This window comes from Numenius arquata, chromosome 12 (assembly GCF_964106895.1).
Source record: "Numenius arquata chromosome 12, bNumArq3.hap1.1, whole genome shotgun sequence".
NCBI classification, from domain to species: domain Eukaryota; kingdom Metazoa; phylum Chordata; class Aves; order Charadriiformes; family Scolopacidae; genus Numenius; species Numenius arquata.
The window spans coordinates 44,177,690-44,204,076 of record NC_133587.1 but is presented as its reverse complement, the minus strand read 5'-3'; the positions used below and the strand labels follow the sequence as shown (position 1 = coordinate 44,204,076).

The window sequence follows — 26,387 nt, the reverse complement described above, 5'->3', positions numbered from 1 at the left end:
AGGGGGGGGGACAGATAGCTCGGTGTCCCCCCCAGCCTCAATTTCCCCAGGATCGATGAGAAAAGGGATGGAGGTGGGATTTAACCCCCCCCCCCCTCCCCAAAAAGGGGAGTTGGGCATCCAGACGTGTCCTGACACCACCACCCCCCCCCCCCAAAAGCGGCTGCGCGTGTGTGATGACAGATTTATGGAGGGGGGGGACACACACAGACACCCTGGTGTCCCCCACCCCACCCTGTGTGTCCCCTGGGCTGGGTACCACAAGGGAGGCAGGATGGGTGCCTGCGCGGTTGCCACGGGAACCGCCTGTCTCCTCCTCCTCTTGTCTCCGTGGCGATGGGGAGGAGGATGAGGATGGTTCCCTGGCAACGTTGGGGGGGGGGGTGGGAGGGGGGTATCCCGGTGGGGAGACCCTGGATGGACAGTGGAAGGGGGTGCCACGGAGGGAGCAGGTACCCCTGTCACAGTTGGGGTCCCCAGATCACCCCCCCCCTCCCCGTGCCATGGGAAGCCAAAGATGCTGGGGGGAAACTGAGGCACGGGGGGGGGGGGGGGGGGGGCCGCAGTGCCGGGCACAGAGCATGGCTGGCACCCAGCACGGCGGGGGGGGGGGTGAGGGGGGGTGGGCTGGCTGCCACCCCGGCCATGCCGCGATGCCGGTGCCAGGAGCAGCCCCGAGCCATGACTCAGCAGCTCCCGGTAACTCCGGCACCGCTGTGTCCCGTCCCTCCCCCCGGCACAGCACCGGGAAAAGGGGGCAAGATGGGGGGGCGGGGAGGGGGATGGGATGGGACGGACACACCAGGCTGTGACCCCCAGCTGGGGGAACGGGGGGCCGGAAGGGACACGGTGAGACCCAGCGGTGTCCCCAGGGCCAGATGGCCGTTAATCCATCCCCAAAGCCCTTCCCGGCAGCCGGCTCCGGTGCGTCACGGCGCGGAGGGTTTTCCTGACCCACCTTGTGTCCCCCCCCCTGCCCCCCCCCCCGTGGCCCGGCTGCACGTGTCCTGCGGGACACGAGGGACTCGTGGGGCAAGAGGAAGGAATTTGTGGGGGTTCTGGGGGTCACAATGTGGGGCAGGATCCAACCCTTCCCGGACAGAGCCCACCGGGGCTTTCCCGTGCCCGTTCTGGGGGTCCCACCGCTCCGGGCGGAAGCCACACGCTTGTGTCCCCTGGCACCGTCCCCCCCCCCCCCCCGGCACCGGGATAAAGCCCCGCTAATAATAAAACGGAATAAAAGAGGTCAGGATGGATCTTAATCCCAAACCCTGGCTCAAACCGGCTTCCCCCGGGAGCTGAGCCGTGGCCGCAGTGAACCGGGGTCCCACCGACCATCGGCCGGAGCCGTCACCGACCCCGGGGAGAAGCAAATCCACGTGTCCCCCCCCCCCCTCCATCCCCGACGCCGACCCTCAGCCCAGGCCCCGGCGCTGTACAGTGGTGGGTTTATTGGAGCGGGTTTTTAACACGGGGGGGGGGTGTGTGTGTGGTGTGGAGGGGTGGCGCCGTTAACTCGCCATCTCCTTGGCCATGGCCTTGTTGAGCTTGTCCCTGAGGTAGGCTGTCCTCTGCCGCTCCACCTTCAGCTCCAGGAACTCGTAGTGAGGAACCTGCCGCGGGTGGGAGGAGAGGAGAAGCCATCAGAGCCCTGCCTTTGCCCCCCCCGGGAGGGATATAGGTATAGGTGACCTATTTCGATCCCCGATGTCCCCACGGGGCTCGTGGAGCAGGGACACGGCTGTGGAAGCCCTTGGGTCGGTCCCCACCGTGGCAGAAGAGGGCACCAAATTTGACGAGGCCGATTGATGGTGGCATCAGCACCCGGGGGGGACCGAAAGGCAGACAATCCCGGACTGTCCCCAAATTAACCCGCGTCACCACCACCGAACAACGGGCTTCTGTCAGCAGCCGGGGCTGCACAAAAGCCCCGGGAGCCGTGTAGGACCAAGCACCCTTCTCCCCGTGGCAGGGGAGGATTTTGGGCAGCGTCCCCGCCCGGCAGGAGTCGCCAGGGACCTCATCCAGCACCAAAACCCGCTTAATTTTTCAAATTCGAGGTGCAGAGGACGCGCAGGGCTCCGTGGCCCGTCCCATCCTCCTCCCCGGGCCCCAGCCGGGCGCGAAGCAGACGAAATGTTTATTTGGAGGGAATTTGGAGGCCGGGGAAAGGGGTCAGGAGCCCAAAATTTGCTTTCTGGCCGGTAGCCGATGGCTCCGGCGACGTTAAAACACGGGAAGCCCGGGCTGCGGTTCCTCTAGGAGGGAACAGCCTTGTCTGGGGGGGATCCCACCGCCCACCCCCTGCCCTCTATATTTAGCAGGCGAGGCTGAAGCTGCGGGAAGCAAGATTTCCTCCTCCTCCTCCTCCTCCTCCTCCTCCTCCTCTGAGCCTCCCCAGCCAGCGCCGGGGGGGGGGGGGAATTACACAAGCGCCGGGGATAAAAAAAAAGCGCTGGTGAACCTCAAACCTCACTTCGCATCAGCCTCAACGCGCGGCAGCAGCCGGAGGGGGGGGGACACGGGGGAGGCGCTGGAGCTCAGGGAAGGGAGGGACAGGCTCACGGGGTGACAATGACGCTGCTCCGGGGTGACACGTTGACTCTCCAGCCCCGAAGGAAGAGGGCGAGGGGCAGAGGGATGGCTTCAGGTCGAGCCACCAACCCTTCTCCCCGGCCCCCCAGCGCGGGGCTCGTCTGCCAGGAGAGCTATAATTACCTCCGGGATGCTAAAGAATACGTGACCCCGTCGGAGCACAGGGCTCCACCGCAGGAGATCAGCGCCTTAAGACCTCCTCTGATGTCCTCCTCGATGACCGATTCCTTCCCCCCCCCCACCCCCCCCGGCTGGCCACCTTTGGGCTAACAGGTGGCCTGGAAGGGGATAACGGTGGCTAATCCCAGCGTGGGCAGGCAACCTGGTGACCCGCCGAGCAACCCTGCAAGGAGCTGTGGCCACCAAGGAGCTTTGCCCCGCTGTAGGGGACCCAGAACCATCAAGAAGGTGAGAGGGGAGCGAGAAGGAAGCTGATAACCACCCCCCCACCCCCCCTCCAGAATGTTTCTGCTCTGTAATCGCCATGGAATTAAGAGATCTCCCCTCTTCCTTGTGGCTACTCACGTCCACCACGAGGAAGCCGGCCGCCTGGACGTGGCGCCGGGCCATGACGTAACGGCCAAGCAGGTCCTTGCTTCTGTTGCTGAAATTGGGGAACTCCCACCGCAGGAAGGCGACCCTGGGGGATGCACGGGGCGGGGTGAAACGGGAGGCCGTGAGATGATGCTGAGGATATCAAGCCCCAGCCGAGCTGGCAGCAGCGCCCAGATCCCGAAGGGAACCAAGGCAGAAGGGTCTGCTCCAGCTCTGCCCCTTGCCCCTGGGCCAGCAGGACACAGATTTGTCCCGTTGGAGCCGTTATCCTGCCCCTGAGCCATTGGAGAAGGAGCAGGAGAGCAGCTCAAGCGTCACTTATCCCCAGCCCAGGCCTGGCAGCCAGAAGAGTGGGGCGCCGCTGCCTTTTCCAGGCAGGAAGGAGGCAGCTCAGTCCCCAGGGCCCTGCAGACAGACGGGCTCCGTGGCAGAGGCTCTTTGGAGAGAAAACCATCGCCACAACCAGCGTCCAGCCCCTTCCCCTGCTGCGCTTCCACCACGTTGGCTCCTCAGAGCAACCCCTGGCTCCTAAACATTACCCCTGCGGGGGCTGGCACAGCCCTACCCCAATTTCTGTCCTGTGCCCACCCCCTCCTGCTCCCAAATGAGCTGGGCACGGCGTCCTTGGCACGACGGTAGCCCCTGCGGCTCTGCTGTGAGCCGCTGGCCATGGCAACCAGGAGGTGTGGGGCCCACAGATACACAGAGCCTCCCCCCTTCCTCTCCCCCCAAGCTCCTGTCCCCACGGCGAGGCACAGCTGAGCCCAAGACCCACCTCCTGGCACCCGGCGGCAGTGGCTTTGTCCCTTCCGAGCGGAGCAGATGGGGAGCAGCAAAGTCCTTCACGGGGAGAGGTTTATTTTCGCTGTTCACCACCATCTCGGCATCTGCACAGAGAGGAGGGGACACAAGGACACTCGAGACCCACCTGGATGCTGCTCCCACCGTGTCCGTTGAGGCTGGTGACATGCAACACGTGAGGACCCACCAGTCCCTTCCCAAAAAACCCCCATCCTTGCCGGAGCCGTGGAGCAGCTGGGATACAGCACCCTCCTCGCGCTTCCCAAGCATCTCCTTGGGCAGAAGACGTGTCCGTGGCATGATTTCACCCCCCAGCGTCCCACGGGAAGGGGACACGGGGCTCGTGGACCACAGAAGTCGCTGTGGCAGCCGGTTGGCCGGTCCCCGCCACGGAAGAGGCAGGGATCGAATTTGACAGGGCTGCGGGAGAGCCGGGGCGGGGGGAGAGGAGGGGGCGGCAGGGGAAAGGAGGGCAGAGCCAGAAGCCTTTCACCAGCCTCGGAGCTGTGTGGCTGCAGGAGAAGGACTTTCCTCCCACATCTGTGACCCACAACCATGCCCTGGGCTGTGGTTTCTGCTCTGCCTTCGGAGACAAGTTGTGGGAGAAGATGGGAACAATCTGGGCAGCTGCGATGAGGAGGCAGAGGGGTGCGAGGCTGAAGAATGAGGAGACCTGGGCGTGTTGGTTGGCTGAATAGGAGCCAGCAGTGTGCCCAGGTGACTGAAAAGGCCACCGGCATCCTGGCCTGTATCAGGAATAGTGTGGCCAGCAGGACTGGGGCAGTGATGGGCCCCCTGGACTGGGCACTGGTGAGGCCCCACCTCGAGGGCTGTGTCCAGGTTTGGGCCCCTAACACCAAGAAAGACCTTGAGGGGCTGGAGCATGTCCAGAGAAGGGCAATGGAGCTGGTGAGGGGTCTGGAGACCAAGGAGAAGGGTCTGGAGAACTTGTGAGGAGCGGCTGAGGGAGCTGGGGGTATTCAGCCTGGAGAAAAGGAGGCTGAGGGGAGACCTTCTCGCTCTCTACAACTCCCTGAAAGGAGGGGGTAGCCAGGGGGGGTCGGTCCCTTCTCGCAAGGAACAGGCGATGGGACAAGAGGAAATGGCCTCAGGTTGCACTAGGGGAGGTTTAGGATGGAGACTGGGAAAAATGTCTTCCCAGAAAGGGTTGTCCAGCATTGGAAGAGGCTGCCCAGGGCAGTGGTGGAGTCACCATCCCTGGAGGTATTGAAAAGCCGGGCAGACGTGGTGCTGAGGGACATGGGTCAGTGGTGGGTTTTATCAGTGTTGGGTTGACAGTTGGACTTGATGATCTGAAAGGTCCCTTCCAACCTGGACAATTCTAGGATTCTACAATAAAAAGCCACACCCAAGCCCTCAAGTTCAAGTCCCTCCACTGACAGAGTCCCGCCGCTCCCCACGGAGGCGGGGAGAAGACGCACTCACCGATGTGCCAGCCGTAGATGGTGCGGATGTCAAAGCGCCCGTTGTCCCGGCTCCCCAGCACCCCCGCCAGTGCCTCCCGCAGGCTGCTCTGCAGCAGGGTCACCTTCTCCCCCGCCGGCTCCGCGGCGCTCAGCATCTCCGCCGGCAGGAACGGCCCCCGGTACTCGGGGCTTTCCAGTTTGGCGGTGGCGTTGATGTGGACGAGCTTCAGCCGTAAATTCTGGGCTTTGAGGGACTGGTCGCCTGGTGGGAGGAGAGAAGCAGAGATAGAGACACAGACCAAAGCCCTGGTGGGGTCTGGCTCTTCATCTGGTGGCCTGGGTAGCCAGATCCGATTGGGATTCCTGGTTCTGACCCCCCCGTGATGGGTCCCTGCCTGCTGACATGGAGATAGAGATCATCAAGGACCAAACATTGTGGTTCCTGGCCTTGCTTGGGACACTCACAAGAACCCACCATGACCTGGCCGAGCCAGTGTCCTTGTTTGTTGGGGACAAGCCCCATCGGAGCCCGATGTCTGTGGTGTGATTTTATCCCCAGGGTCCCATGGGAAGGGGACACGGGGGCTCAGGGACCACAGAAGTCGCTGTGGCAGCCGTTTGGCCGGTCCCCACCACGGAGAAGGTAGGGACCGAATTTGACGGGGCTGCTCCTCCCTAGCAGTCACCGTTTTGTCAGGAAATACCAACCCCTCCCGTCTCTTCTTGAGGTCTTGGGGGAAAAAGACGAGCAGAGAAGCAAGCTGTGCCTTGGGACACACAGTTTCCACCACACGGATGGGGACAACACGTCACCCTGAGGGGATTCAACCCCACAACCTTTGTTCCAGCCGTATAAAACGGCCAGTTTTGGGCTGGGGAGGCAGAAGAGCAGACACCAGGCAGGAGCCGGGGAGGAAGGCAGGAGAATGAGCAAGGATAGCTTGAGCTTTCACTGTCGTCTTCTCCTTCCCCCATCGCACACAGGCACAAATCCACAGGCCAAGGGGGTTACTGGGGCTGGAGGCTGTGGCTCACACTAGCCCGACTCTCCTGGTGCTGCTCCCCCACGCTCCCCTTGCCCAGGGACCCTGCACAGTGGGGGGGGTGTCACCCAGAGCTGGTTGGACAGGAACACATCCAGATGGGATTTGGAATATCTCCAGAGAAGGAGACTCCACCACCTCTCTGGGCAGCCTCTTCCAGGGCTCTGCCACCCTCACAGCAAAGAAGTTCCTCCTCGTGTTGAGATGGAACTTCTTATGTCCCAGTTTGTGCCCGTTCCCTCTTGTCCTGTCCCTGGGCACCCCTGAAAAAAGACTGGCCCCATCCTCCTGACACGCACCCTTGAAGTATTTCTAGGCGTTGATCAGATCCCCCCTCAGTCTTCTCTTCTCCAGACTAAAAAGCCTGAAGTCCCTCAGCCTTTCCTCAGCAGAGAGATGCTCCAGGCCCCTCATCATCTTCGTAGCCTTCACTGGACTCTCTCCAGCAGTTGCCTGTCCTTCTGGAACTGGGGAGCCCAGAACTGGTCCCACTGCTCCAGCTGTGGCCTCCCCAGAGCAGAGCAGAGGGGCAGGATGACCTCCCTCCACCTGCTGGCCACACTCTTCTTGATGCCCCCCAGGATGCCCTTGGCCTTCTTGGCCACAAGGGCACATCATTGTGCCCTCATGGGCAACATATTGTCCACCAGGACTCCCAGGTCTTTTTCCACAGAGCTGCTCCTGGTTAACAATTAACAACCTGTTAACTCAAATTTAGGTGGCCCAGGCTCAGTATCCTCATTCCCTGCCCCAGGTTTGAGGTCCTGGGACCCTGTCCCACCGGCAGAGATCCCCACCTCACCTCGGATCCGTGCGTAGAAGTCGGGGGCCAGCACTCGCTGCAGGTAGGGAGCCTTGGCCTGCTGCAGCACGCAGAGAGACCACACCAAGTCGGTCAGAAGGTGAGGCTCCAGGTTGTCCAACTGACCTTGGAGCTCCTCGTGGATCTATAGAGAGGGAAACCAAGAGCTCAGCTCAACGCTGCCGATGCCTCCTGTGGTCACCAGGCAGACCTGGCAGCTCGAGAGATCCCCTGAGGCATTATAGTGCACCCGACTGGCACTTCTCCCTGGGTTGTTTGCGGAGAGGGGATTTTATAATCGCTCTAACGTGACCCTGCAGCTCATGAGGTGCGCTTCGTTGGCCCAGGATGCTGCATCGCTGCTGGGAGGGGCTCATCAGAAAGCGGGGGGCTGGAGGGGATAAACTCTTCAGCATCTGCAATGAAAACCTTCTGTAAACAGAGCTGGAAAGGTTTGAGAATGTATTTGTGGTGTCAGGATGCCTGTCCAGGAATCCCAGCAAGAGCCTGGAGCTCTGCACCCCGCAGAGGTTTCTCCTGTTAAGCCTGGAGAACTTTTCTGCAAAGCCTCAAAAATCAGTAGTTTAGCACTTGCTACAAAATCCCCCCTCACGGTGACCACAATTAATACTGGCAGGGGGAGTCCAGAGCCCTGGATGTTATTTCCACACCTTGCCCTTCTCTGTGTCCCAGGGAGACCTCCTGCTCCCCAGGTTGGCTTGTCCATGAGGGACACGCTGCCCTGCGGTGGGACACAGGGTCCTGCTGATGAGAAACACCCATCTCTGGATCCTTTTCCTTCTCTGCTGCCAGGTGCTCGGCGAACGCCCGCTTACACAGCAACAATGCGGCTCCTCTGGAAATCGTCAGCATAAATCTGTCCCCAAGGAGGTCAAGGTGACTTCCTTCTCTGTTTCGGAGGCCAGCCTGGCTGCCTCCATGAGCCAGGGAAGGCAGGAAGATGCCAAGGACAGCATCTGCCTCATGCTCACCTCCTGCTAAACCACGCAGAAGGCCCCCTCTCTGCTCAGCCGGTCCAGCCAGACACATCTCCTCACCCTGGGATGTGACAACCTTCTCCCCAGCTGCCTGTGGCAGCCTCTCTCCTTCTCCACAGCTCCTCAGAGCCAGGGAGTAGCCTCAGGGCTACCAGAGTGCGTGCTTGGCTGGCTATGAGAGCCACACAGCTCTGCCAGGGAGGGGCATGCAACCGTCAACACCTATGGCCTCGTTATAAAGAGTTAAGTACAGCAATGGGAGTTCAGGTGGGCATGTGAACACCCACAAGGTGCTGGTGTGTGGTGGAAAAGCGAGCCTGCGGGGACTGGGGCAGGTCATAGACTAACTGGTTCAGTCCTGGCACGAAGTTCGGGGAGCCCAGGGTGGGTTTTTAAGCCTGGCCCGAGCTTTGGACCCCCTCCCTTCCCATTTCTCACACCTTTTACAGCTGGCTGGAGCCACCCAACACGCATTTTCACACGGGGATGTGCCAGCACGAGATTTACAGCCTTCCCGCCGACAAGGGAGGGAGGAAGGTCGATGAAGAGGAGGAGAAAAGGAAGGTTACCATGTTGAAGAAGTCCTCGCTTCCGCTGGGCTGGAAGTTGAGGCGAGCAAAAGACAGGATGATGCTGCACAGATGGGTGACCGACAACTGCTTGGTGTTGTCCAGGGTGTACTGGAAGACACAGGGGACAAAACCAGAGATTTAGGTCTGTCCTACATGAGGAAAAGATTGAAAACATCAGCCAAGGACACAAGCAGCCTCGTGAAAAGACGGGAAAACATGAGGGAAAGTTCTTTTATTCCTTTCTTGGGATTTTATCCCAGCACGAGGGAAAGCAGAGCTCTGCAATATTCCCACTCGCCCCGTACTGAGGCAAAAGTGCAGGCACGTCAACCGGGGCAGAGCTGGGAAGGTGGATGGGGAGAGAAGCAGCGCTGGCACTCAGGAGGTTCAGAGAGAGCCGAGACTGGTCCCAGCTCAGCATGGATTCCCGGTGCTGACTTTAGCAGAAAATGAGCAGCAAGTCCTGTCAGACTTGATTACAGCCACTGGCTGGGCCAGAAAAACAGTGATGACATCTCAGGGAGCATCTCTGGAAAGGTTGGGGGGGGAACTTCTCCCATCTCCTGGGGACTGGGGTGGGTCACCAGTCATACTGGTGCCCGTGGGGGGTCTTCCCTGCACCCCCAGACCCTCTCCTCACCTGCGCAATGGCCTCAAAGAGCGGGAGGCTGAGCCACTTGAGGAGGGCGAAGGATCTGATGCAGCGCGTCACCTCGACGGGCGTCATGGTGGCAACGTGGGGGTGGAGGTCGGTGGCTATTTTCTGGAAGACCTGGGGCTGGTGGAAATTCAGTTTTCCTTAAAGGAGCAAAGAGAAAGCGGCAGCCACTTACAAGGAGCTGGTACGGGAGCCGTGCCTGGAGGGGGCTGTGCTGGCACAAGGGAAAGCACGAAGCTGTTCATTAGAGGCTCGGAGAGCGGTGTTGCCTCCCCCAGTTTGAAATCAAGTCTCCTACTGTGTCCTGCTGCACCCACCGGCTCTCAATGCCAGTGCCAATTCATGGCTCTGGCCTCCACCCAGTGCTGGCAGCCAATTTTAGCCCCAGTGACTCCAGCTACAGACCCTGGTCCATCCAGAAAAACCCTGAACTCACCAAGGGAACCTCACACCAGCCCGAGGAACAAGCGAGAAACGATCAGCAACCGGCAGCGCCAAACCCCAGAGAGGTTTGGGTCAGTGCGGAGACCACCCAGGAGGGGACAGTCCCCATGAGAAGGGCACAGGCAGGGTCCAAGACCGGCTGCAGCAGCAACGATGGATTCAAACCATCCCGACGCAACGATGCAGCAGCTACAAGCACGAAAAAGCTCAGCGTCCCGGCCAAAAGTCTCCCCATGGCAGTGGTTACAGAGGCACCAGGGCTGCTCTGGCTCCCAAACCACATCCAGCCCTTGTAGCTCTCCGCTTTGTAGGTTTTAAGGCTGGGGAACTGCTGAGATTACCTTGTCCAATCTCTACATATGACCCAGGCCCATATATAGCGTCCGACTGTCCTTCCTGAGCTGGAGCAGCCACAGCCCTGCCTCTGAGAACGGTGCCCAGCACGGATTTGGAGACCACGACACAGAGCATCCACTGCTTTCCTTGAAACTCACTCCAGATTCATCAACTTCACAGCAATTAAGCTGGTAACACCAACGAGAGAAGCACGAGCTCCCTCCAAGGCCAGCTCTACTGGGGTTATTTCTTTAATTTTGAGAGTATAACCAACCTACAAAGACCATCCTGGCTGCACTGGTTGTCAGGAGAGCTGTTCCCACCACCAGAACCTAGATAACCAACAGAAGAAGACCTCCTCCTTGGCTCTCCCTGCTTGTCTGGACTTTCCACTGGCTACCAACAGTAAGAGGAGAACAGGACCACGCAATATTACATGGAAATAGGAGCCAGAGAACTAAGGATCATAAACCAAATTATCAATTAGTGCTGCTCTGCTGTTAATAGCCTAGTCGTGCACTGGGTCTGTCACCGTCATGTATCTGGTGGCTCTGGTTTACCCTGTGGTCAGGAACGTCACCCACTAGGACTTCTTGAGTGGAAAGAAATAGGCTATTTTAGTGCCATTGTCCCCACGTAAACACTCTTGTCCTTCCCAGGGCTCCTGCTCAGTCCTTCTGAGACATCTCACTCTTGGTGGCTTCGTTTTGGAAGTGGGGAAACGGAGACCAGGGCTCCCTGAGAAACTCACGGCCACTGGAGGAGGCAAGAGGTGATTTGGGACTATTTGGGGGATCCTGGCTCTCCAGCTGCCTATGCTGCAGGGCAGAGGGGCTCCCTGGCACCCCGATCACCCCTCCACAGTGCTGTCATCGCAAATTCCCTTTTTTGCCACGTGCTGGAAGAAAAATGGAATATTCGGGCTCATTCTGCCTGTGCTGGAATCTACCTGGCTGCGTTGGCTGGAACACTAGGTCCAGCTTAACACACCCTGCCAGCCTTTCTCCTTCATCCAGCCTCAACAGCGTGCTACCAACGTCACCAAATCCCCGCTCGAGAGCCCAAAATCAGCTGGGCTCTACCCCGCGTAACGTTCAGCAGGTCCCAACCCCAACTGAGCCGCTTACCATACGCGAAAATCAGGTCCATCAGGACGTTGAGGCTGAGTTCAGGGTGCTTCTGGATGAGGTGGTAGGACAAGGCTCGCAGCAGAGGGATGCAGCGCCGGTTCTGGTAGGCAAGAGCCAGCGTTATTTTCCGGATGTCATCGGGGTTGAACTGTTCAGCGAGTTCCAGAGCCTGCCGAGAAAGGTTTTTGAGCAGGGATGTAAAAGGAAAGGACAAAGGGAGGTGGAGATACAGGGTTTATTTGGAGTGGGATGTGCCATCGCTACCGGTTGAGCCCCTTTGAGGGTGACAGGGACTGGAATTGGTGAGTGTTTCGCACACAGCGAGGCTGAGGAGCTGGGAGCGAGCGTAAGGGCTCACACAGAGGAAGGACGAAGGGAAACAGACCCTTGTCCTCCCAGCAGAGCTCAGCCAGGATTTCCCCACCCCTGGTTCTGCCTCCTGCGGCCGGGAGGACCTCAGTGTCCACTCCTGTTCTGTGCCCGGGCACCGTAACACGCTGTCGGGCAAAGACCGACAGAGAAAAAGCACCTTCTGTTGGGTCAGCACCCTGCTTTCCACCGTAATTTCTGCTTCGTTTGCAGGACACTAACCCAACATCGTTAATTTGGGCTCTGCATAAGCTGACAACCCCGTCAGATCCGGCTACAGCGTTCTGCCTCGTCACACGCCGGTGTCTGTAGCATTTATTTATCCCCAGGGTCACGGGAGAGGGACAGTGGGGCTCAGGAGCTACAGATTTTGCTGTGGCAGCTTTTTGGCCAGTCCCCAGCACCGGCTGGCCGAGGACTGAATTTGACGCAGCTGCAGTGGCTCCCACCCAAAGGATGTTTCCCTGCTCCTGCGAGTGACAAAACCAGGGACCCACGGAGCACCGGAGGGGACAGATCTGCCCCCTTTGAAGATGATGGGTGCCCAGAAGGCGAGGACAGAAGGGACACTCCTTGTTCCAGCTCCCCTCGCTGCCTTGCTTGTGCAGAGAAGGAAAGGAGGATGTTTTTGGCAGCCGTGTTACGCTGGCTCTGGAAGTTACCGCTTGCCAGAAGAGCTAAGGAAATTCGAGCGCGTTCTCTGCCAACCTGCCGCAGCTGCAGAGTAAAACGCATCGGCTCAGCCCACCTTCCTGCAGCACAGACCAGTGCGAGCCACCCACTCGCACCAGTATGGACTGGGAAGGGGCTGGCGAGTGCAAGCTCCCCATCCTGCCCCTGGGTTGGGGCAATCTCAAGCACAAATACAGGTTGGGCGGAGAATGGATGGAGAGCAGCCCTGAGGAGAAGGACTTGGGGGTACCGGGGGGGGAAAGCTGGCCAGGAGCTGGCAACAGGCGCTGGCAGCCCAGAAAGCCCCCCCACACCCTGGGCTGCATCCCCAGCAGCGTGGCCACCAGGGTGGATGGGCGGGGGATTCTACCCCTCTGCTCTGCTCTGGGGAGACACCCCTTCCTCCAGTGCTGCCTCCAGCTCTGGGACCACCAACAGCAGAAGGACATGGAGCTGTTGGAGCAGGGCCAGAGGAGGCCACGGAGATGCTGGGAGGGCTAGAGCCCCTCTGCTGTGAGGACAGGCTGAGAGAGTTGGGGGGGTTCAGCCTGGAGAAGAGAAGGCTCCGGGGAGACCTTGGAGCCCCTTCCAGTCCCTCAAGGGGCTCCAGGAAAGCTGGGGAGGGACTTGTGATCAGGGAGGGGAGCCATAGGAGGAGGGGGAAGGGTTTTAAACTGAAAGAGTGATATTTAGATAAGATATTGGGAAGAACTTCTTTGCTGTGAGGGTGCTGAGAGCCTGGCCCAGGTTGCCCAGAGAGGTGGGAGATGCCCCATCCCTGGAAACATTCCAGGTGAGGTTGGACGGGGCTTTGAGCAACCTGATTTAGTTGAAGATGTCCCTGCTCATGGCAGGGGGTGGGAGTGGATGGTCTTTAAGGTCCCTTCCCACCCAAACCATTCTGTGATTCTATGAGTTAATGCTCCCACACAGGATGGGTTGAAGGGGACAGTGCTCTCCCGTCCACTGCTGTCACCTGGGGGAGGTGGCCTATCTGAAGGGAATAGAGGTGGAAGCCCATACCTTGTCCTCCAGCCGGTCCATCAGAGCCGGGGAGACGTGCCCGACCTTCCCCATCAGCGTCACCACGGTTCGGGTGCCCTCCAGCTCCGTCCAACGCAGCTCCAGCTTCTTGATGACTTCGTTGAGCAGCCTGTTCTCCTTCCCCTGCTTGACGGCCAAGAACTCTGCCAGGGAGGCGAGTTGCCTGAAGGTGAGACGCCGCAGCCGCCACAGCACCTCCTGCTCCACCGACTGCATCTCCCTCCTGCTGCTGTCCATCCCCAGGGAGTAGAGGCTCTTCAGGAGGTTCACCAAGGTGTTATTCCACACCTGAGAAATCTGGACAGCAGAGAGAAGTAAGGAAAAGGTGTTGGTGAGAGAGAACATGAGAGTGTTCGGTTGCCATCATGCCAAACACCAGCCTCTACACAAAGAGCTGCAGAACTTTGAGGGGGAGACAAGAGTGTCTTCCTCAGCCTGAGGACATCCTGCTGTCCCCGCCACCACGACGGGAGATCTCTGCTCCTCCTCACAGTCAGAGACAGACTGGAACAACCCAGCATCCCAGTGAGGAAGAGGAAGCTCAACGCCTGGTACCACAAGCCGAAGCCACGCATCGATCCCAGCATCGTGGAGGAGCCTCAAGAGGTAATTCCACGTTGCTTATAGAGCTCCCATGCGGGTGGCGAAGTCCCTCTGCCTCAGAGAAGGAAGTTACACAGATTTCCTACCAGCTGGGTGAAACATTTAACTAGACTTTACCCTTCTCTGGAAGCGCTGAAGCTTTCTGGTCTGGCTGGTAAAACCAAAAGCGGTGGGAAAGTGATAATTCAGGGGCAGAAACTTGATGGTCTCATAGGGAATGCCACGGGACCCCAACTCAGCACCTCAGATCAGATAAAACGTATCCTAAAAACTCCAATTTGTCTCCATTGTCTCCAAAAGTAGCCTGGGCACGAATCCCACCAGTTGCTGTGAGCACCAGGACTTGCCCAGTCCCACTCTGGCCCCAGAACTTCTCTGCCTGGCCACCACTGGGAGCCCTGGCAGAGCTGGTGGTTTTCCACCAGCAATCGGTTTTCCAGCTTCCATCTCCTTCGGCATCGGTCAAGAACGCCCGGCACCTCTTTATTTCCAGCCCAGGCTTCCCCAGCTGTGCTGTGCAGCAGGAAAAGGAAATTCCAGCCCGAAAACTCTCCTGATTTCTATGAAAACAAACCCGATCCTTAGAACAACGTTGATTCTGATGGGCCTTTCAGAAAGAATCGCTGCACCAGCTGCCCTGGTACGGAGCCCAGCGCCTGCGTGACAACACCCTGACCTTACAGAATGATTTTAGGAACAAGGAGATGCTTCTCGGACTGAGGGTGCGGGAGGTAAGCGAGGCAGCGCCGTGAGACAATGAATTTCAGGCAGGAGGGAGCACAGGGGTTTGGGCAAACAAAGGCTTTAACTCTCTGGCCTGTCCAAATTCCAGCGTTTCCACCACACGGCAAATTCCTAAAGCGCTGCTCAGGCACAATTCAGCACCTCAGGCACAAAACCGACCCGAGCGCTGCCGAGCTGCTCTGCTAAAGCCTGAAAAAAAATATCACAGATTACGATGCAGCTGGGAAAAAGAAGCCAAGCTTGTGATTTGCCCCGGGTTACTCAGAAGGTCACAAGAAGAACCAGATTGATCCCCTGGCTGATCCCTCGCCTTTTTCACCCATTCACGCGTAGAAAATGCGTCTCGCAGCCTGTTAAGAGCCCTTTCCCTCTACGCTGTCCTGGCCCATGCCTCGTCTACTCTTCAAAATCTCTGGCTCATCGACACAAGGACATTGCAAGTGGATTAATTTTAATTTGTTTGCATCAGAGCACCTTCCCATCTACACAACAACCTCTTAGATTCAGTTATCTATGACGGCGGCTGCAGTAACAGCTCGTTGGAGAAGGATAATGGCGTTCGCAGCGAGTTTGCTTGCTTTACATCTCAAAATCCCCAGCCACGTCCCTCTTGGCGGTTCCCTATACTTCAGTCACTGCCTCGCTTGTCACATTGCTCATGCAGCATGAAAGCATGGCTTGGCCAGCTCTAGGGCATCCCTCCCCCCCTGGGAGGGGTCCCCAGGGACACAGGCGCCCCCTTGATGCATGGTGACAGTGACACAGGAGCATGTAGATGAGCAGGAGTAGTATTTCCACTCCAAATAGAGCGATGTGGAAACGTTTCAGGTCAATGGAGCTAAACAGGCTCCCTCGGGATAAATCCCCCCTCTCTACTGTCCTTAGGCAGGTTTTAGGGAGCAGAGATTAGGGATCAGGAGAAATATGAAGCGTCTGTAGAACACTTAAACCCTCAGAGCTCTGCCAGGAACCTCAGCAAGTTCAACAAGTGAAGTTCAGAGGTCGAGGCAATCCCCAGAACCAGCACAAACTGAGGGAGGGGTGAATGGAGAAGGACTTGGGAGTGCTGGGGGGGTAAAAGCTGGCCACAGGCCAGCAACATGCACTGGCAGCCCAGAAAGCCCCCCACATCCTGGCTTGCATCCCCAGCAATGTGGCCAGCAGGGCAAAGGGGGAATTCTGCCTCTCTGCTCTGCTTTCTGGAGAAAAGAAGGCTCCGGAGAGACCATCTTGTGGCCTTTCAATATATAAAGGGGGCTTATAAATAAGACCGAGAGACTTTTTACCGAGGCCTGTAATGACAAAGGGCAGCAGAGCTGGTGAGGGGTCTGGAGACCAAGCAGAAGGGTCTGGAGACCACGTCTTGTGAGGAGTAGCTGAGAGAGCTGGGGGTGTTCAGCCTGGAGAAAAGGAGGCTGAGGGGAGACCTTCTCACTCTCTACAACTCCCTGAAAGGAGGGGGTAGCCAGGGGGGGTCGGTCTCTTCTCCCAAGAACAGGTGATGGGACAAGAGGAAACAGCCTCAAGTTGAGCCAGGAGAGGTTTAGGATGGAGACTGGGAAAAATTTCATCTTGGAAAGGGTTGTCCAGTGTTGGAAGAGGCTGCCCAGGGCAGTGGTGGAGTCACCATCCCTGGAGGTATTGAAAAGCCGGGCAGACGTGGTGCTGAGGGACATGGGTCAGTGGTGGGTTTTTGTCAGTGTTGGGCTGATGGTTGGACTTGATGATCTGGAAGGTCTTTTCCAACCCAAATGGTTCTGTGACTCTATAACAGGACAAGGGCAATGGTTTTAAACTGAAAGACAGGAGATTTAGATGAGATCTGGGGAAGAAATTCTTTGCTGTGAAGGTGGTGACAGCCTGGCCCAGGTTGCCCAGAGAAGCTGTGGCCGCCCCATCCCTGGAGGGGTTCAAGGCCAGGTTGGAGGGGGCTTGGAGCAACCTGGTCTGGTGGGAGGTGTCCCTGCCCAGGGCAGTGGGTGGCACTGGATGGTCTTTAAGGTCCCTTCCCACCCAAACCATCTTGTGACCCCACAACATGTGGCCCAGGAGCTGTAGGTACTTCAGTAACAGCCGTCTGGGCCACCACCAGCTGCAGCGGATGGCGCTGAATTTGATGGAGCTGCCGAGGTTTGACAGTACAACGTGAGGAGCACGGTGCACTGGTTCCCTTCCGACGTCCCATCTTACCCAGCGGCTTCTCTGGGGCTGTGAACCGGTGAGAAGAATCCCAGATGACTTCAGCAAGACGCTCAGGTGAGACATCACAGGTGCCAGCAGCTCTCGGCAGGACACACGGGCCGTCTGGCTCCGTGGCTCTGACGCGTCTTTGCCACTAAACGGCAAAGGTGCAGCTTTATCTCACCGAGAAAACTGAAAATTCATGGAAGCAGGAGCAAGGTAGCATTTAGTGTGGATTATCCCTCCACTACGTTTTTTTCCCTGGTCCAAAAAAGCAGTGTTTTCAGACAGAAATAACCAGGTGTCCTGTCTAGAGCTGATAGTTTCACCTCCTGATCCCTTCCACTTATGTTTTTCACTTGAAAAGGCAAAGTACAAACCCTAAACAAGCAGCCCGCTCCAGCTGGTCACACCAGTTCAACCCCAGGAGCACCGGCCGCTTTCCACCTCGTATTCCTTCCCCTAAACACCTCTGTGGCGAGGAGGGAACTTACCTGTGAATCCGTGAGGCTGATGAGCTGCTGGAAGCGTTCGTCTTGCAGAATGCTCTCCGTTTCCAGTTTTTTTTCTGCTGCGAGCCGGGAAAGTTGAGTAATTATTAGTGAGGCTTGGTTGCTGTTAAGCTCATGGAGTTTACTCAACTGGAAGAGTTCCTGAGGGCTCGTGGCTGTTTCAATCAGTTCCCCGATCACTTTGTGCTCCGGATTTCCGCTCTCCTCCACCTGCTCTTTGACTGAGAATCCATCTGCCCAGCTGGAAGGGCTGGAAGCGTGAAACAGAGCGAAAGGTGCTTGAGGCAGAGCTCTCACCATCACCACCTTCCCCGCCGGCAACAGCAGAGAAGCCGGGACTATTGAGGGAGTAGAGAGGAAGGCACCCAAGTGCCGCCAGCAGCAGCGCCGCACCAAGCGGGCTGCCATGGTGGAAGGCGTAGGGGGAAAAGGAAGGCCGGCAACCGGCTGGAGGTCAGCGCCGCATCTCAGGAACGCTAGGAAAGGAAAAGAAACTCTTTAGGAGCTGAAGAATGTTAGAGATCAAAAGGAAGAGCCAGCTTCTGGCAAGGTTTGAGAGAAAAGGAGTGGTTTGACCGGCAATATTGGATGTGAATGGGGCAATAACAGCTTTCCGGTGATTGAGCAGCAAAACATCGCTGCAGAAGAGGCCACACACTTCCCCTCCGGGGTAACCTGCACCCAGCCCCACTTAGGGGCTGCCAAACTCCAGCATAGCACTCCAGAGTGGCTACCAGCGGGTTGGAAGCACATTCAGCTCCTCGCTGGCCCCGACTGAGCCTCCCCCAGACCTCCAGGGACACAAGCCCCATTTCCTCAGCTGCTCCTAGTTTCCCCACACCACCCTCCCTGGGCTCTCTCCTTCCCTTCCCAGCCTCTGCTTCTCAAAAGCCCTTGGGCCTCTCCCTTCCCCTGGAGCCATTCCCCTCAGCCCGGCCCACACTTCCCCAGGACAATTCCCCTCAGAGTCCGCCGGGCCTGGCGTCCCCATCGGGGCCTGGCGTCCCCATCGGGCTCGGCCCATTCCCCTCAGAGCCCCCCCGGGCCCGATCCTCCGCCCTCGGGATCTTCCCCTCAGGGCCCCCAGGGCCCGGATCTCCCCTCCCGGGCCCGGTTCTCCCCCATCCCGCCGCCACCGGGCCTGACCTCTCCCGCCCCAACCGCACACCGGGCCGGCAGCGCATATGCGCCGGCGCAGAATGATGGCGTCATCACCCCGCGGCCAGCGCCTATTGGCTGAGGCGCCGGCGCGCGAGACGCGTTAGTTCCGGTGTGCGGGCGGCCGTGAGGGGAGGGCGGCAGCCATGATAGGCCATGGCCCAACGGCGGCCCAATTGCGGTCTCTACCGCCGTCCCCGCCGCCCGACCCAGCCTGGAGCGCGGCGGGAGGCCCTGCTTGAGGCCGTGGGTCAGGGTGAGGCCCGGTCTGCCCCTCTAGACCGCCATTTTTTGAGGCGGTGGGCCCACCCCGACGTGGGAATATGGAGTGGGGGGGGTGAGGCCGAGTCGCTGTGGGGCTGCGAGCGGGAGGTGCCGTCGGGGCTGCCCCTCTGTGGGCCCGAGCCCCACTGCCGTCCTTCCCTGGCCCTCCTCCTTCCTTAGCTCGCCTCCAGCCCCCTTAAAGCCTCCCCATGGGGGTGCCCCGCCTTCTTTGGGGGAGGCTTTTCGCCTCCTTGTCCTTCTCCGGGGCTGCTCTAGGGCTGGTGGATCAGCCATGACCTCACTTTACCCGTTGAGGTTGTCCCGAGTTCTCCCTGTGTCTCTTGTTTCCTGCTGTATCGGTGTCCAAACAGATCAGGGGCCGGCTGTGGGAAGGAATAAAAGACAAATAAATACGTGGGCTGGCAGGAATGAGGAGGGGCAGCTCGATCTCGCGGTGGTCAAACAAAGCGAGAGACTGATTTATGAAGGGGGTATTTCTCAGGGCTCGGACCTCGGTGTTTGGTTTTGGGGGTGTTGTTTACCCCCCCCCGCCCCGGCCCCAGTCGGCGGAGGGGAGCTGGCCTGTGTGTAGCTGTGTGAGCGTGGGGTTACCGCAACTAAAACTCACCAGATTTTCCCTTTTTGTGCCAAAAAATGGCCAAGCAGGATTTCGTGTCTGTTTTGAAAGGGGTGAACCCGCTCGGGGTTTACTCAGGGCGCTTAAAAGTAGTATTTAGAGGTCTTGATACTGGTTTTGGTCGTTGTTAAATCCTGGTGCACCCTCCCATGGGACCAAGACTCTTGCGTCAGGCGCTGTCTCCCTATGGAACGTCCCCTTCTGATATCCGGAAGGATTTGGGCTCCGATAAAAGGCAGATGACTTTGCCCACCTTGGTCTTGTGTGCCACAGAGGGACAGGAGGTCTGGCAAGGACCGCCGGTGCTTGGTGTCCCACCAGAATCCAGTTATCTGCGTGACTGAAGAGTTTAGAAGGAATTGGGAAGAATGGAAGAATTTGGAAGGACCTTGGAAGGAATTTGGAAGGAATTTGTCTCCTCCAAAAGCTTGTCTCCAGTTGAGGAAGCATGGAAGGGCTGGCAGGGACCCTACCAAGAGCCGGTAGGTTGCCCAGGGCCACCTCCAGTTGAGTTTTGGGTTCTCCAAGACCAGAGACCCCACAACTGGTTCCTCTGTTGGCTCATGGTCACCTTGGTGTCCACCAAGACCCCCAGGGCCTTCTCTGATGAGCTGCTGGGTGGCCCCCAGCATGTCTTGGTGCCTGGGGTTGTCCCTCCCCTGGTGTAGGATGTGGCACTTCATATTGTTGAAGCCCATGAGGTTCTCCAGCCTGTGGAGGTCCCTCTGGATGGCAGCATGACCTTCTGGCCCATCAGCCACTCCTCCCAGTTTGGTGTCATCTGCAAACCTGCTGGGGGAACCTCATCACAGCAGTCCAGTGCTCAAAGGGTGGTGGCTTTCAAGGAGCCACGTGGAGAAGACAAGGGTACAAGTTGCACCAGGAGAGGTTTCTCCTCAGCTTAGGTTGTACAGTGAGACCAGTTGTTCACTGGAAGAACCTCCCCAGGGACACAGTGGAGACCCCGTTGCTGGAGGTTCTCAAGATGAACCTGGATGGGAAGTGAGATTATCCCACCTAGGGTCCCTTCTCCATGGAAGGTTGGACCTGGTTGGACTTGGATCTTTCCAGGGCCAACCCGTGCTGTCCTACGAGCCTGTGATTGACAGCATCCACCCTGGGGACTTCCCAGGTGCCACCCACCAGCCCTGACCCACCCATACTTGTCCCCGCTTGATTTACAAGCCACTGGGAGAACGTCCTTGATGGCCTTCACCAGCCAGGAGCTCTGAACCTGTTGGGTGGCTTTGGGTTTCCCCCTCGCTGTGCAGATGGAGGGTGAATGGAGGGTCATCTCCTGGGTAGGGTTCTTTGATGTCCTCCTGGAGGTTCCTGCTTGGCCTTGGAGAGGGCGACCGCTCCCAGGGCTGGAGTTTGATCAAACCCACTTTGTTTGCCGTGAGGAACAGATGTCTTCACCACGCCACCCAGCCATAAAACACCCTGGGACAGGTGGAAAGTGCCGGCCGTGGGGCACGGTGGCTTCTGCATCCAGCCCTGGGGGAGAACAGGGGCAAGAAACCCAACATGGTGGCACCCTACGTCCCCATCAAACCTTCGTCGGCTCTTTGGTGGTCCCCTTGGGATGCACCTTACCCCAGCGTGGTGGCACCCTACGTCCCCTTGGGGTGCACCTTGCCCTGCTGTGGTGGCACCCTATGTCCCCATCAAACCAGGTCGGCTCTTTGGTGGTCCCCTTGGGGTGCACCTTGCCCTGGCGCGGTGTCACGCTACGTCCCCTTGGGGTGCACCTTGCCCTGCCTTGGTGGCACCCTATGTCCCCATCAAACCAGGTCGGCTCTTTGGTGGTCCCCTTGGGGTGCACCTTGCCCTGGCGCGGTGTCACGCTACGTCCCCTTGGGGTGCACCTTGCCCCAAGGTGGTGGCACCCTATGTCCCCTTGGGGTGTGCCTTGCCCCAATGTGGTGGCACCCTATGTCCCCTTCGGGTGCACCTTGCCCTGGTGTGGTGGCACCCTATGTCCCCATCAAACCCCAGTTGGTTCTTTGGTGGTCTCCTTGGGGTGCACCTTGCCCCGGCGTGATGTCACCCTATGTTCCCTTGGGGTGCACCTTGCCCTGGCATGGTGGCACCCTGCGTCCCCATCAAACCTGGCTTGGCTCTTTGGTGGTCCCCTTGGGGTGCACCTTGCCCTGGCGTGGTGGCTTATGGTGCCCAGGGCCAGCACACTTTGGGGTCAGCACCCTCCGTGGCCACCTTGTGACTCGGAGGTAACGGCAAACAAGGTGGGATGGACTTGGGTCCCGGCCAGGTTCATCCCACTGGGAATTTCCCGGTGACAGCACGAACATCTAGGGCAGCTCCCATAAAAGAGGTCTCCGTCCCCGTGGGTGACAGGAGGCAGGATGACGCCCTGCCGAGCGGTGTCACCGCTGCTGCTGCTCCTGCTGCTGGGACTGGCCAAGGCCACCACGCATGGGCCGGATGGATCCACGCCAGGGTTCCCCGGATCCGTGTCTCCGTCCCCACAGGGGCTCTGGGCCATCAGCTACGAGGACGTCATCGCGGCGGCCGTGGAGCTGCTCAACACCAGGTCCATCAGCCCCTACGTCCTGCGGCTCCGGGAGGCCCAGCACCGGCCCGGTTGGGTGAGTGCTGAGCTCCTCCAGCTCGAGAGCAGGATCTGGCCCATTTTGGGGCTGAATTTGGCCCATTTGGGGGCCGAATCCGGCCCATTTTTGGGCTGAATCCGGCCCATTTTGGGGCTGGGTCTGACCCTCCATGGGGATGGAGCCCACCCAGTTTGGGGCTGTGTCTGAGCCATCTCCAGGCTGGATGTGGCCCCTCTCAGGGGCGGTTTCGGGTGCTGGGTGTTGGGGACAACGGTGCCATCGGTCCCTGATGGCTTTTGTCCCCTCTCCCAGCCCAGTACCCTTCAGGGACGGCAGGACCTGAGCTTCACCGTGGAGGAGACCACGTGCCGCGCTCCGGGGACGGCCACCACCGCCTGCAAGAGCCGGTGGCTCGGGGTGAGGCTTTGTCCCCAATGGGGACACGGGGACACCGAGGCATGGGGGGGGGCGGTGTTTTGGGCTCCTGGTGGCCTCGTCTCACCCGTGTCCCCTCTGTGTCCCCGCAGACGGTGACGTGGTGCCAGGGGAGTGTCTTCCTGGAGCAGCAGCAGCCCACGGTGGAGCTCTCCTGCGAGAAGGTGCCCACCGTGGTAAGAAGGTGGCCGAAACGGCACCGTTGTCCCCTGATTTTGTCACCCCTTCCCCTCTCCAACAACCGTGGAGCATGTCCCCAAGGCAGAGGGGGGGACGGGAGGGGACGGAAGGTCACCCAGAACCCCCCACCCCACCTCCCCTTCTCCTCCTCCCAGCTCGGCCGTGTCCACACAACCAAAATCAAGGATTTTTTCACCAAGCTCAAGGAACGTTTCAGGGGATTCTTCCGACGCGGGAAGATCTGGATCCGCGACAAACTCAACCTCAAAAAGCCCAGACCCTGAGGGGGTGACATCGTGTGTGTCCCCCACCTGCCCCCCACCGCCTCTGCCCCCCGCCCGGGCGCTCTTCTTGCAATAAATGTCCCTGCAACGCTGCCGGTGTCACCCTGCGGGTCCCTGCGCCGCCCTGTCCCCCCTGCCCCCCCCCCCCCCCAGGGAGTGGGGACCATCCCCAAGGTCCCCAAACCCACCCCCCCCCCTCCATGCCCAGCCAAGGGGCTCCCAGGGCTGGGGACACCCTGGGGAGCGGGGCCGTGTCCCCGAGGGGGACCAACCGTGCCACCACCCACACTCAGGACACCCTCAGGACCCCCCCACCCCGTGTTCCCCCCCGCCCAAAATAACTGCCGCTCTGTGGGCTGGGGCCAGGCGTTTCCGGAGGGAGGGGGAGCTGAGCCCCGGGGAGGGTTCCCAACCTTCTGGAGGGGGGATAAAAGGGGGCACAAGGGGGTGGCCCTGGGGACAAGGATGGCTCTGGGGACAAGGATGGCTCTGGGGACAAGGATGCTGGGCTGCTGGGCGCTGGTGCTGGTGGTGCTGGGGGGGGGCTGCGCCCTCCCGGCCCCCCTCTCTTACAGCCAGGCGCTGACTCAGGCCGTGGACTCCTACAACCAGCGCCCCGAGGTGCAGAACGTCTTCAGGCTGCTCAGCGCCGACCCCGAGCCCGCCCCGGTGAGTGACACCCCCTGGGGACACGGGGACACCGCCAGGTCCCCTGTGGGGACATCGTGGGGACGCCAGAACCGATTTATGGGGGGGTGGAGGGGGGAGATTTAGGGGTCTGGGGTGGGATGCTCTCCCCGCGTTGGGTGCAGGCGCCCGGCGATGGGTGACATCTGTCTCCCTGGTGGGTGCCACCGCGCTGTCACCCTCCCGTGTCCTTGTCCCCAAGGAGGTCCAGCTCAGCTCCCTGCAGCGCCTCAACTTCTCCATCGTGGAGACGCGATGTCCGGCCCGCTCGGGCGTCAGCTCCGACGCCTGCGACTTCAAGGACGATGGGGTGAGAGTCTGGGGAGGGGGGGTTCCCCCCTCAGAGAGGGTCCTCACCCTGGGGACAGTCCCCCTGGCGTGTCCCCATGCTCAGCCCCCACCCCCCCACTTTCCGCAGGTCGTCAAGGACTGCTCGGCTCCCGTCCCCCAAGGTGGCAGCCGCCCCGTCTTCGACGTCACCTGCGTGGACTCTGAAGTCGACGTGAGTTGGGGGGGTCCTGAGAGGCGGGGAGGGACATGCTGTGTGTCCTGGGGGGGTGGGGGTGTCCCCATTGTGTCGTGTCCCCCCCAAACCCTGTGACACCTCCTCTCCTCGTAGCCCGTCCGCGTCAAGCGCTTCTGGCCCCTCCTGCGCGTGGCCATCAGGGCAGTGTCCACCGGCATCCACCTCGTCAACGCCTTGAAAAGGGGATGACACCCCCCCCCCCCATGCCTCCAGGGGCCACCATCTTGGGGACACCCCCCCCATCCTTGACACCCCCTTCCCCAAATAAAGCTGCTTCCCGGCCCTGCTGTGCCTTTTCCTGCCGGGGTCTGGGGACATTTTGGGGACGGGATGCGGGTGGGGGGGGTGGGGAGTGATGCTGATGGAGGAGGGTGTGAGGTGGCGGGGGGGGGGGGGAAGCGGGGTCAGCCCCCCCCCCCCCCCAAAAATGGGCACCGCTGGCTCCTCGGGGCCACCTCCTGGCACTGGGCTTGTGTGGGGCCTCGCACCCCCCACGATGGTGTCCCCCCCACTGCGCCCCGAGTCACCGTGGGGTCCGGGGTGTCCCCTGGGAGCCTGTGCCAGCCGTGGGGACCCCACGGGGGTGTGGGGGCACATTGGCCCATTGCGGGGGGGTGGAGGGGACGGGAGGTGACGGGGGGTGTGTGTGGGGGGGGGGGGGGACAGCCCCAAGGTCCTTCGGGGCCACCGGAGCCGGGGCTGCAGCTGGGGTGGCCGCTCTCAGGTTGTGGGGGTCCCTGTGTCCCCCATCCCAGTGTCCCCACCCCAAACCACCGGTGACAGCCCTGGCGGCAGGGCTGAGGTTGATGCCCGGACACCCCCCCCCCCGCCCCGGGGTGCACCCTGGGGGGGGGGGTCTCTCAGGAGCTGAACCCCCCCCCCCATCCCTTCTCTCACACCTCCCTGGGGGAGGGGGTCACACAGTCCCTCCCCATTGCCAGCGCCAGGGGTTTGGGGGGGGGGGACACAAACTGCTGTGGGGACACCACGATGCCGTGGTGGGGATGATGGGGGGGGGGTGAGTGGGATGTGAACGGCTTCTTTTTTTATTGGGGGGGGGGCGATCCCCTGGGAGGGGGGGGAGCCACACCCCCACATACTATTCGGGGGACACCCTCGATCCCCAATGTTGGGGGGGGGGGGGGGGGGTGGAGGGCTGGGATGTGGGGACGGCGAATGATTTGGGGATCGTTCCCCAAATATCCCCTTCCCAGTATGCCCCAGTTTCCTCCCCCTCCTCCAGACACCCCCCCCCCCCCCCAGGAGGCAGCGAGGAGTCGGGGTGTCGCACTCGGGCCGCGAAGGACCCCTTTATTGGCTCAGCCCAGGCGGACGGTGCCTCGGATGCTGAAGCTGACCTTGGGCCGGAACCGTCGGATCCTGCCCAGGAAACGGCCGAACCGGCCCCGTTGGACCAGAACCGGCTGCCGGGTGAGGGAGGGGGGACACAAAATGACAAGGGTGTCACTAGGGCTGGGGGAGGGCAGAAAAACTGCACACGGGACCCCCCCCCCCCCCCCCCCCAACCCCTACCCAGGAGCCCGCACCCTGCTCCCCATCAGGACCCAACAGCCGGGATCCTGCAGCCAGGACCCCCACACCTGGGACCCCTCCCAGGAACCCTCCCAAGATCCCTCACCCAGGTCCCAGCACCCCCAGGGACCCCTCCCAGGACCCCTCCCAAGATCCCACACCCAAGGACCCCTCCCAAGATCCCACACCCAGGTCCCAGCACCCCCCACGGACCCCTCACCCAGGATCCCACACCCAGGTCCCAGCATCCCCAGGGACCCCCTCCAGGACCCCTCCCAAGATCCCACACCCAAGGACCCCTCCCAGGACCCCACACCCAGGAACCCCTCCCAGGACCCTTCCCAAGATCCCTCACCCAGGTCCCAGCACCCAGGAACCCTCCCAGGACCCCATAACCAGGTCCCAGCACCCCGGTCCCAGCACCCAGGACCCCACACCCAGGTCCTAGCACCCAGGGACCCTTCCCAGGAGCCCCCTAAGGTCCCAGTACCCAGGAACCCCTCCTAGGAACCCTCCCAAGATCCCTCACTGAGGTCCTGGCACCCAGGAACCCCTCACAGGAGCCCACACCCATGTCCCAGCACCCAGGGACCCCTCCCAGGACCCTTCCCAAGATCCCTCACC

The 26,387-nt window shown here is 60.3% G+C and overlaps 3 protein-coding genes and 4 non-coding genes across 7 annotated transcripts; 2 read left to right on the top strand and 5 right to left on the bottom strand.

Annotated features, from left to right (window-relative positions):
• Positions 1-1,430: 1,430 nt before the first annotated feature.
• TBRG4 (transforming growth factor beta regulator 4) lies at positions 1,431-18,674 on the bottom strand. The gene is made up of 11 exons (XM_074157101.1): positions 18,633-18,674; positions 17,469-17,962; positions 13,426-13,743; positions 11,359-11,530; positions 9,434-9,591; positions 8,791-8,901; positions 7,224-7,368; positions 5,398-5,640; positions 3,926-4,037; positions 3,121-3,235; positions 1,431-1,613 (listed from the first exon to the last, which is right to left on the bottom strand). The coding sequence occupies exons 2-11, from the start codon at positions 17,892-17,894 to the stop codon at positions 1,512-1,514; spliced, it is 1,902 nt and encodes a 633-aa protein (XP_074013202.1). The 5' UTR covers positions 17,895-17,962; positions 18,633-18,674; the 3' UTR covers positions 1,431-1,511.
• On the bottom strand, positions 4,237-4,376 carry LOC141471320 (small nucleolar RNA SNORA5). Its single transcript, XR_012463516.1, has one exon. It is a non-coding gene; the product is annotated as a small nucleolar RNA SNORA5 (small nucleolar RNA).
• On the bottom strand, positions 5,909-6,048 carry LOC141471319 (small nucleolar RNA SNORA5). The gene has a single exon (XR_012463515.1). It is a non-coding gene; the product is annotated as a small nucleolar RNA SNORA5 (small nucleolar RNA).
• On the bottom strand, positions 12,031-12,168 carry LOC141471313 (small nucleolar RNA SNORA5). Its single transcript, XR_012463510.1, has one exon. It is a non-coding gene; the product is annotated as a small nucleolar RNA SNORA5 (small nucleolar RNA).
• LOC141471321 (small nucleolar RNA SNORA5) lies at positions 16,796-16,920 on the bottom strand. Its single transcript, XR_012463517.1, has one exon. It is a non-coding gene; the product is annotated as a small nucleolar RNA SNORA5 (small nucleolar RNA).
• A 3,237-nt stretch (positions 18,675-21,911) lies between the features above and the next one.
• LOC141471285 (cathelicidin-B1-like) lies at positions 21,912-23,017 on the top strand. The gene is made up of 4 exons (XM_074157743.1): positions 21,912-22,154; positions 22,431-22,535; positions 22,646-22,729; positions 22,889-23,017. The coding sequence occupies exons 1-4, from the start codon at positions 21,912-21,914 to the stop codon at positions 23,015-23,017; spliced, it is 561 nt and encodes a 186-aa protein (XP_074013844.1).
• A 501-nt stretch (positions 23,018-23,518) lies between these two features.
• CAMP (cathelicidin antimicrobial peptide) lies at positions 23,519-24,419 on the top strand. The gene is made up of 4 exons (XM_074157652.1): positions 23,519-23,686; positions 23,907-24,014; positions 24,123-24,206; positions 24,324-24,419. The coding sequence occupies exons 1-4, from the start codon at positions 23,519-23,521 to the stop codon at positions 24,417-24,419; spliced, it is 456 nt and encodes a 151-aa protein (XP_074013753.1).
• The last annotated feature ends 1,968 nt before the right edge of the window (positions 24,420-26,387 follow it).

Coding starts and splice junctions, on each gene's coding strand:
- LOC141471285 (XM_074157743.1), top strand. CDS start 21,912: ATGACGCCCTGCCGAGCGGTGTCACCGCTGCTGCTGCTCCTGCTGCTG. Junction 22,155..22,430: donor CCCAGCACCGGCCCGGTTGG/GTGAGTGCTGAG, acceptor CCCCTCTCCCAG/CCCAGTACCCTTCAGGGACG. Junction 22,730..22,888: donor GCGAGAAGGTGCCCACCGTG/GTAAGAAGGTGG, acceptor TCCTCCTCCCAG/CTCGGCCGTGTCCACACAAC.
- CAMP (XM_074157652.1), top strand. CDS start 23,519: ATGCTGGGCTGCTGGGCGCTGGTGCTGGTGGTGCTGGGGGGGGGCTGC. Junction 23,687..23,906: donor CCGACCCCGAGCCCGCCCCG/GTGAGTGACACC, acceptor CTTGTCCCCAAG/GAGGTCCAGCTCAGCTCCCT. Junction 24,207..24,323: donor GCGTGGACTCTGAAGTCGAC/GTGAGTTGGGGG, acceptor CTCTCCTCGTAG/CCCGTCCGCGTCAAGCGCTT.
- TBRG4 (XM_074157101.1), bottom strand. CDS start 17,894: ATGGCAGCCCGCTTGGTGCGGCGCTGCTGCTGGCGGCACTTGGGTGCC. Junction 13,744..17,468: donor TCAGCCTCACGGATTCACAG/GTAAGTTCCCTC, acceptor TCTGCTGTCCAG/ATTTCTCAGGTGTGGAATAA. Junction 1,614..3,120: donor CCGGCTTCCTCGTGGTGGAC/GTGAGTAGCCAC, acceptor CACCCGCGGCAG/GTTCCTCACTACGAGTTCCT.